This window comes from Hemitrygon akajei, chromosome 3 (assembly GCF_048418815.1).
Source record: "Hemitrygon akajei chromosome 3, sHemAka1.3, whole genome shotgun sequence".
Taxonomy (NCBI): domain Eukaryota; kingdom Metazoa; phylum Chordata; class Chondrichthyes; order Myliobatiformes; family Dasyatidae; genus Hemitrygon; species Hemitrygon akajei.
In genome coordinates this window covers 206,450,676-206,461,084 of record NC_133126.1, presented here as the reverse complement: position 1 = coordinate 206,461,084, position 10,409 = coordinate 206,450,676, and the positions used below count along the sequence as shown (strand labels likewise).

The 10,409-nt window shown below is 45.0% G+C and overlaps 1 protein-coding gene across 3 annotated transcripts in view; it reads right to left on the bottom strand.

The window, feature by feature from the left end:
* Positions 1-6,028: 6,028 nt before the first annotated feature.
* mynn (myoneurin) overlaps positions 6,029-10,409 on the bottom strand; it is a 103,258-nt gene continuing 98,877 nt past the window's right edge. For all 3 annotated transcript variants that reach the window (XM_073041747.1, XM_073041748.1, XM_073041749.1), the window contains one exon: positions 6,029-6,799. In XM_073041747.1, the coding sequence (XP_072897848.1) occupies positions 6,582-6,799 (218 nt within the window). In that variant the 3' untranslated portion in view covers positions 6,029-6,581. The remainder of the gene's footprint in view (positions 6,800-10,409) is intronic.

Sequence of the window (10,409 nt, the reverse complement as noted above, 5' to 3'; positions counted from 1 at the left end):
GTGCCAGAGTGTCTCCTTGCAGCACACCAGCTAGGAGCTCGAACACTGCTGTTTCTCCATCTGGTGATACAACTTTCGCCATGGTCTTGGTATAGCTGGACTCTATTGCTCTCAGTAGACGGTCTGGCACTCCATAAGCTTTCAGAATCTTCAGCACTTACCTTGGTGAATGGAGACAAAAGCTTTGCAAAAATTGATGAAAGTAAGCACAGCTGGTAGGTTGTTCTTATTGACTTCGTCGATGATTGTATGGAGAACAAGTATTTGCATTACTGTTGTGCGCTTCTGCCTTCGTGAGGGATCCAGACTTGGGGACAAAGATAATGTTTGAGAGTGACCACTGTTCTGGTTTGTCGCCTTTCATCAGTGCCGTAATACATATGTCCAGCAAGGTGTCATCCAGGTCACAGTTCTTCAGGACATCTGGTGGTATCCCCTCTGGTCCAGCGCTCCTGCCCTGTTTGAGTGCATATTGGGCCTTCTTCAGTTCCTCAATGGTGAATGGGCCGTCATCAATGTCGACTTGCGTCAGTATCGTGGGTATGTCCTCCTCTTCTTCCGTGATCGTTGGAGGGCTTCCCAGCAGGTTCTTGAAGTGGGTAAATCATGTCTGGACATGGTCCTCTGCTGTTTTACCACTTATTTGACCTGATGGGGACTTCTTCTGTCTGCTGATCTTGTTGACTAGGTGCCATGCTTCTCTATGCTGCTTGTCTTAATTAGCAGCCTCCACCCCTCTAATCCTCTCAGCTAGTTCCTCTTCCTTCAGTTGGTCGTAGGTGGTAAAGAGATTCTTCTTTGCTGTCCTGAACTTGTTTCTTAGCTCTTCTGTTTCGCTGCTTCTAGGTTCAGCATTACAAGCATAGACCACACTTCTTGCTGCAATGATGTCAGGATGTTTCGCGATCCGGCTCTTTTTGATTCGCTTCACAGTAGGCAGACTCTTTGCTGCATCTGCGTGTGCATCTATGAGCCGTTGATAGTGGTCGGTGGCCATCTCGTCCTCCTCCCTCTCCAGTGGGCCGAAGTGATTTCTCACTTCCACAGTGTGCTGGGCTTGAAGAATAGGTTGTGAGGAGAATGCCTTCCAGTCTATCTTCTCTTCGGGACCTGTGCCTTTGGGTTGCTGCAGGCTCAGTCTCACTTGCATTGACACTACTCTGTGGTCAGAACTGACCAAGCTGAAGGTGCTGTAGGCTTCTGTGTTCATCACACAATAACGTCATTTTGTTCTTACAAGGATGTAGTCAAGATGTTTCCTGTTGAGGGAGGCTCTGTGTTCATATGTCAACAGTCCACCAGCTCGCCTCTTGAATTGTGTGTTGGCGGCAATGAGACTATGTTCCTGGATGAAATCAACTAGATATTGTCCATTTCTGTTGGTAAAGTCATGGTACAAGTATGTAACATCTTCCAGTCTGACCTGGGAGCGCCCAGAACCTGGCCTAGATAGGCAGTATAAAGACACAACCTCAAACCCCATGGGGAGGGTTGAGTCCAACAAGGGGGCAGAGTGAACTGCACCTCTTTTGCACTGTAAGGTAAAAATGATCATATCAACCTTCAACACAAACACCATCCGCCTCTTGCCTTGATGGACAGAGTTGACATCACAGGCAAGCAGATACAAGATCTCCATCCTGGGGATCCAAGAACACTGTCATGTACACCCAAAGAGATAAGGTTCACAGAAGTAGAGGGGATGCACCTCATCCACATGGAGAGCCGACGACGATGTCAGCACAAGGCAGAGTAGGGCTGATGTTGAACTGCAAGGCGAAGGCGGCACTGACAGGCGTAGTCTCAGTCAGTGATAGAATCCTTACTGCAGAATTCGATGGAAACCCAGTGATCTCTGTCATCAACTGTTACTCCCTGCACAACTGCAGCAAGAAGGAGGTGGAGACCTTCTACAGTAAACTTCACGAAGCTGTCACTTCAATACTGGCACATAACTTCCTGGCTGTGCTCAGCAATTTTAATAGATACATAGAGCTTAGAAAAATAGTGGGCTATGTGATAGGGAAATTTGAGGCAGTTTCTAGAGTAGGTTACATGGTCGGCACAAAATTGTAGGCCAAAGGGCCTGTAATGTGCAATAGATTTCTATGTTCTCCTTTGACTACCCCACTTGTTATTTAGAACAAATGGCCAAATGGCCTAATTCTGCTCCTATGTCTTATGGGTTGGCCTGGGCACAAGAACAGGGAAGGAACTAATATTTGGCCATTATTGGAGATCTGGAGGTAACTCAATGCAGCAGAAGCTAGGTGGTGGGGTCCAGGCCCCAGCCCAAGAGCAAGAAATGACCTGAGGTTTGATTGATTTAAGTACAGGGCTGAATTGAGGTGGTGGGGCCTGGGCCTAAGAGCATATTGAAACTGCAGGGCCCAGTTCTGAGAGCAACAAATGACCCAAGGTTTGGATGATTTAAGCGCCAGGTCAGTTTGAAAAGATCAGGGTGCCAGGGCCAGAGATGAGGAACGGGGGTTGGTTCAACTTGCTGCTCTGCGAGGCTTATCCCTGCGCTGAACTGAGGCTGTGGCTTGTAACTAGCAGGCTCCTGAATCGACTGCAGTCACTTGTGGCTATTGACTTACTTTTGTGAACTTCAGTTCTGCATGTTATTTCTTCAAAGAATTCCATCAGATTTGTTAGGCAAGGAAACCATGCTGACTACAGCTGATTTTGTCACGTGCCTCCAAGTACCACATCCTTAACAACCGATTCCAGCATCTTCCTAACCACTGAGGTCAGACTAACTGGACTATAATGTTCTTTCTTCTGCTTCTCTCCCTTCTTGAAGAGTGGAGCAATATTTGCAATTTTCCAGTCCTCCAGAAGCATGCCAGAGTCTACAGATTCTTGAAAGATCATGAAGTTCTTGAAATGCCTCCACAATATCTTCACTTCTTTCAGAACCCTGAGGTGTACACCATCTGGTCCAGGCGACTTAACTACCTTCAGACCTTCCAGTTTCCCAAGAACCTTCTGCCTAGTAATAGCAATTTCACACACTTCTGCCCTTTGACACTTCCGAGCTTCTGGTATACTGCCAGCGTCTTCCACAGTGAAGAGATATGCAAAATACTTATTCAGTGTGTCTGCCATTTCCTTGCCCCTATTACTACTGCCTTTCCAGTGTAATTTTGCAGTGGTCCAATATCTACTCTCCTGTCTTTTACACTTTATTCATCTTAAGAAACTTTTAGTATCCTCTTTAATAGCATTGGCTAGCTTGCCTTCATATTTCATCTTTTCTTTCTTTATGACTTCCTTAGCTGTCTTCTGTTGGTTTTTAAAAGCTTCCCAATCCTCTAACTTCCCACTAATTTTTGCTTTGGCTTCTACATTGGTTTTAATTTCTCTTCTACATTGGTTTTAATTTCTCTTCTCAGCCACGGTTGTGTAATCCTGCCTTTAGAATGCTTCCTCCTGTATGGGATGTATCTATCCTGCGCTTTCCAAATTGCTCCCAGAAATTTCAGCCTTTGCTGCTCTGTCGTCATCCCTGCCAGTGTTCCTTTCCTATCAATTTTGTCCAGCTGCTCTCTCATGCCTCTGTAATTCCCTTTACTCCACTGTAATACAATTACATCTGACTTTAGCATCTCCTTCTCAGAAAGGCTCTAAGAATAAGCCAGGAAATTACAGACCAGTAAACCTGACATCAGTAATGGGAAAGTTATTAGAAGGGATTCTAAGGACTATGCATATAAATATTTGGATAAGACTGATCGATCAGGGTTAGTCAACATGGCTCTGTGCATGAAAAGTTGTGTTTAACCAATGCAGAAAGTTACCAGGAAAATTGATGAAGGCAAAGCTACATGGACTTTATCAAGGCCTTTGACAAGATCCTGCATGGGAATTTTGTCAAGAAGGTTCAGTTGCTTGACATTCAAGATGAGGTACTAAATTATGTTAGACACTGAATCTGGTGGGAGAAGCCAAAGCGTGGTAGCAGATGGTTGCCTCTCCAATTGGAGGCTTGTAACCAGTGGTGTGCCACAGAAATCAGTGTTGGGTTTAAGGGGAACATGAGGGGAAACTTCTTCAATCAGGGGATGGTGTGAGTGTGGAATAAGCTGCCAGTGCAAGTGGTGGATGCGGGCTCAATTTCAAAACTTGAAATTGGATAGGTATCTGTATGGGAAAGTTATGGTTCAGGTGCAGGTCAACGGGACTAGTATCCAGAAAACACATCCTTAACTATCGACACCAACATCTTCCCAAGCTCTGAGGTCAGTCTAACTGGCCTATAATGGACTAGATAGGCCAAGATGTCCGTTTCTGTACTCTAGTACTCTATCATATTCCAAAGATGTGTGGATTAGTTATTAAATTGTGGGCATGCTTTGGTTGGCACCAGAAGCACGGCAACACTTGCAAGCTGCCCTCAGCTGATCAGACTGCATTGGATGTTGATGCAAACGGTGCGTTTCACTGTATGTATTGATGTACATGTGACAAATTAAGCTCATCTTTCAAATAGTTGGCCATAGAAGACATAAGGTAGTGATGGGTATTTTGGAGTATTGTGTCAATATTGTTTCACAGGGACCAGAGTTATTCGTTTTGTTTGACTTGTACAAAAATGTAGACGGTCTGATTCGTAAATCTGTGGATAGCACAAAACTGGAGTAGCTGCAGATAGTGAAGATCGCCAAAGAATAGATCAGGATATATATCAGTTACAGTTTTGGGTGGGGGAATGGCAGATGGATTTTAATCCAGGCAAGTGTGAAGCACTGGGAGGTCAAATGAAAGAGAAAAGTAAACAGTAGATGGTGGGACCTCAGGAGCATTGACATACGGAGGGAACTTCAAACTGAAGTCTGTCTCCATGAAAATGGGAAAAGAAGCATAGGGTAGTGAAGGCAGCTGGTGGCATGTTTGCCTTCGGCGGACAGGTTTTGAGTAGGAGTCAGGAAGTCTTGTTGCAGCTGTATAAACTTTAGTTAGGCTGCACTTGGAGTTTTGTGTGCAGTGCTAGTCACCCAATAATGTGAGAATGTGGAGGCTTTAGAGAGGGTCTGGGTCCAGGTCCACCAGGATGCTGCCTGGATTAGAGAGTATGAGCTATAGACAAATGGGATTATTTTCTCTGTGGTGTTTCAGGTCAATGCGGGGTAGAAATGTCAAATATTAAAGAAGGTTTGAAGGAAATATACGATGAGTGGTGATTGTGTAGAATGGTGAGGGAGGCAGATTTAAGAAGCATTTAGACAGGCACACAAATGTGCAGTGACTGGAGGGATTCAGATCATATGAAGGCACAGATGCTGTGGGCCAGAGGACCAGTTTCTGTTCTATGTTCCATAAGGCACAAATTAAACATCCACTTTGAACAGTTCTGTAATCATCTGATTCAGATCAGTCCTGATGCTGACTCTAAACCGAAATGGTAACCATTCCTCTGCCTCCAGATGCTGGTTGACCTACCACGTTCCTTCGACAGTTTGAACTTCACCAGTACACCACCAATTCTGTACCAGCGACCAGAGCTTCAGGCACACAGAGAAGCTTACTATAAGCTGGGGTACAGAGCAAGGTGCCAAGACAGGAAGGAGCACTCTCTGCATTTCATTAAAGAACATGTCCCAAGAACAATGGAATGCCTTTGGCTACAAGGGTTATATTGCTTCACTTCGCCTCGATCTGTGGACTAACTACATGTATATCCACACTAATAATGCCACAGTGTTAATTAGCAGCAACACAAGTGTACAGTGAGATGGTCTGGAGTATGAATACACTGCTTTGTATAGTATCACATCAACTCCTATAGAGGTGAACTCACCATTTCCTTTTGGTTCACATAGCACCTCTCCCTCTCCCCATTTAGCCCTCAATGCCTCTAACATCCCCTCTTGTTCCCTCACCTCTGATGCTCCTCCCTTCACCCCCACCCCCACATTCCCCCTCAATCTGACCTCTCTTCTCCCTTTGCCCCAAACCCCCTCGCTCATTTCCTCACCCCAAACCCCTTCTCTTTTTCTCTCGTCCCCTCAACTTGGACCCTCTCTCTAGTCCCAAAGCCCCAGCCCCTCTCTCACCCTGGACCGTCCCTCTCTATCGCCCCCTTGCTTGGACCCTCTCTCTCTCGTCCCATCGCCCCGGGCCCTCTCCCTCTCTCGCCCCCTCGCTCCGGACCCTCTCTCTGGTGTCCCATCGCCCCAGACCCTCTCTCTCTCGTCCCATCACCCCGGGCCCTCTCCCTCTCTCGCCCCCTCGCTCCGGACCCTCTCTCTGGTGTCCCATCGCCCCAGACCCTCTCTCTCTCGTCCCATTGCCCTGGACCTTCTTTCTCTCATCATCGCCGGACCCACCTTCTCTTGTCCCCTTGCCCTGAACCCCCCTCTCTCTCTCCCCCTTGCCCTGAATCCCTTTTTATCTCTGCTGTTCTGAGCTCCATTGCTCTGACACGTCTTTCTCCTTGTGCCCCAAAAAGTCCCTTCCTTCCTTTCACACCAACCACCTCCTACCCTACAATTTCTGCTTTGCTTCACCACCAATCTTCTGTGCTCTTTACTCTTTTGTCTCTCATTTGCCCTGTCAGCAGGAAGCTGTAACCCTTGTCAGTACAGCTGCTGCAAGAAGATGAGTTGTGTCTCTGGGTAGGTTGTGGGTCGCAACAAGTGCTCTGTGGATAAGGATGGCCCATCACTGATGGGGAGCAGCATTGGCTGATGTTCTGTTCTCTCTGACACACTGAGCGGTACATTCAAATCAGGATCTTCCTGAGATTCCTGCTCGACATCCATTCCTTCGTCACTCCTGTCTGTCCTCTTCATAGCTGGCAAGGAAAACAGATTGAAACAAGGTCAGGAATCCCAGATATATATCCTCCAAATCTCCTCTTCACCAGCACATTTAATTGTTCAGCTTCACAAGGGAAACAGAGGGGAGGCATCCAGGAATGAGATAGATCAGCTGGCTGAGTGGTGTCACAACAGCCTTGCACTCAGCATTAGTAAGACCAAGGAATTGATTGTGGAATTCAGAAAGGGAAATTTGAGGGAAACACATCAGTCCTCATTGAGGGATCAGCAGTGGAAAAGGTGAGCATTTTCATGTTCCTGGGTGTCAGCATCTCTGAGGATCTATCCTGAGCTGAACATAATGATTCAATTACAAAGAAGGCATGACAGTGGCTATATTTCATTAGGAGTTTGAGAGACTTGGTACGTCACCAAAGACTCGCAACTACCTACAGATGTGTTGTGGCGAGCATTCTAACTGGTTGCATCAAAAAAAAATTGGATAGGTATATTGACAGGAAAGGAATGGAGGGTTATGGGCTGAGTGCAGGTAGGTGGGACTAGGTGAGAGTAAGCGTTCAGCACGGACTAGAAGGGCCGAGATGGCCTGTTTCCGTGCTGTAATTGTTATATGGTTATATCAGTGCCTGGTATGAAGGGGCCATTGCATAGGATTGGAAAAAGCTGAGGAAAGTTGTGAACTCAGCCAGCTCTATCATGGGCTCTAGTCTCCCCAGCATCAAAGACATCTTTAAAAGGGCAGCATCCATCGTTAAGGGCCCATCACCGAGGACATGCACTCTTCTCATTGCTATCAGGAAGGAGCTACAGAAACCTGAAGACAGACACTCAGTTTTCACCACCAGATTTCTGAGTGGACAATGAACCCATGAACACTACCTCAATAATTTTTTCTGCTGTCTTTTTGCACTACTTATTTTATTTAATTTTTATACATACATCTTATTATATTTTATAGCAAGGTGATGGGAATCAGTGTGCCAGAACAGATTGGGAATCAGTGTGCCAGAACAGATTGTGAGGTTGTGGAGACACGTTGTTAAGACCTCAGATGAAGTCAGGCAACAAATTTCCCGAACTGCATGTATTTCAAAGCAATAAGTATCATAGGAAAGGCAGAGGAACTCATCTGAAATGGATCCACATTTGGAATTTTGATACTGTAGCTAGTAGTGAGACTTGGTTGCAGGAGGAGTAGGACTGGCAGCTCAGTATTCCAGGGTTCTGTTGTTTTAGACGTGACAAGGTGGGAGGGATTAAAGGAGGAAGGGTGGCGTTACTAGCCAGGGAAAAAGTCATGGCAGTGTTGAGTCCGGACAGACAGAAGAACTTGTATAATGAGGCACTATGCATTAAACTGAATAGGAAAGATTTGACAACATTAATGGGGCTATATTACAGACTACTCAACAATCCAAGGGATTTAGAGGAATAAATTTGTAGAGAGTTTGCAGACTGTTGCAAGAAACATAGGGATGTTATAGTAGGTGAATTTAACTTTCCACATATTGACTGGGACTCCCATACTGCAAAAGGACTAGATGGGATAGCTTGTCAAACCTGTTCAGGGAAATTTCCTTAATCAGTATGTACAAGTCCTAACGAGATAGTGTGCAATACTTGATCTGCTATTAGGGAATAAAACAGGACAGGTGACAGAAGTTTGTGCTGGTGAACACTTTACATCTAGTGATCACAATGCCATTAGTTTCAAAGTAAATATGCAGAAAGATATGTTTGGTCCATGGGTTGAGATTCTCAACTGGAGAAAAGCCAATTTTGATAGTATCAGAAAGGATCTGGCAAGTGTGGACTGGGACAGGCTGTTTTCTGGCAAAGGTGTACTTGGTAAGTGGGAGGCCTTCAAAAGTGAAATTTTGAGAGTGCAAAGCTTGTATGTGCCCATCAGAATAAAAGGTAAAGATAACAGGTGTAGGGAACCTTGTTTTTCAAGAGATATTGAGCCCCTGGTTAAGGGAAAAAAAGGTGCACTGCAGGTAGGAACAAATGAGGTACTTATGGAGTATAAGAAATGCAAGAGGATACTTAAGAAAGAAATCAGAAAGGCTAAAACAAGGTATGAGGTTGCCCTAGAAGACAAGGTGAAGGAGAATCCTAAGGGGGATTCTATGGATAAGTTAAGAGCAAAAAGATTGCTAGAGACAAAATTGGTCCTCTGGAAGATCAGAATAGCAATTCATGTGTGGAGCCAAAAGAGATACGGGAGATCTTAAATGGTTTTTTACATCTGTGTTTACTCAGAAGATGGACACATAGTCTATAGAAATGAAGCTAAATGGAACTCAGAGTGGTAGCTGTGTGGAATGAGCTTCCAGTAGAAGTGGTAGAGGCAGGTTTGGTATTGTCATTTAAAGTAAAATTGGATAGGTATATGAACAGGAAAGGAATGGAGGGTTATGGGCTGAGTGCAGGCCAGTGGGACTAGGTGAGAGTAAGCGTTTGGCACTGACTAGAAGGGCCGAGATGGCCTGTTTCCGTGCTGTAATTGTTATATGGTTATATATGGAATCAACTTTGTGGACCCTGTACAAATTACAGAGTAGGAAATGTTTGCTGTCTTGGGGCAAATTAGGGTGGATAAATCCCCACACACTGACAAAGTCTTCCCTGAGATCCCGCAGAAGGCAAGTGCAGAAATTGCTGGGACCCTACCAGATATTTAAATCATCTTTAGCAACAGATAAGGTACCAGAGAACTGGAAGATAGTTAATGTCGTTCCGCTGTTTAAGAAAAGCTCTAAAAGTAAACCAGGAAATTATGGACCAGTGAGCTTGACATCAGTAGAGGGAATGTTATTGGAAGATATTCTAAAGGACTGGATATATGAGTATTTGGATAGACACAGTCTGATTAAGGAAAGTCAGCATGGCTTTGTGGATGATCTAACCAATCATAGAGTTTTTCGAGGAAGTTACCAGGAAAGTTGATAAAAAGCAAGGTAGTGGATGTTTACATGGACTTTAACAAGACATTTGACAAGGTCTTGCATGGGAGGTTAATCAAGAAGGTTCAGTCACCCAGCATTCAAGATGAGGTGGTAAATTGGATCAGACATTGGCTTTATGGGAGAAGCAAGCAAGCGGTAGTAGATCTTTGCCTCTCTGACTGGAGGCCTGTGACTAGTGGAGTGCCACAGGGATCAGTGCTGGGTCGTTGTTTGTCATCTATATCAATGATCTAAATGATAATGTAGTTAAGTGGATCAGCAAATTTGTGGATGACACCACAACTGGGGGGCGTAATGGACACTAAGGAAGACCATCATGTTTTGCAGCAGGATATGAACCAGCTGGTGAAAGGGGCTGAAAAATGGCAGATGGAATTTAATGCACACGTGCTTTAAGACCTATCTACATGGTAGGTATTACACAGTGCAAGGTAGGGCACTGAATAATGTGACAGAACAAAGGGATCTGGAAATACAGGTCCATAATTCATTGAAAGTGGTGTCACAGGTAGATCGGGTCATAAAGAAAAGTTTTGGCACATTGGCATTCATAAATCAAAGTACTGAGTACAGGAGATTAGATGTTATGTTGAAGTTGTATAGACATTGGTGGCCTAAGACCATAACATATAGGAGCAGAAATAGGCCAGTCAGC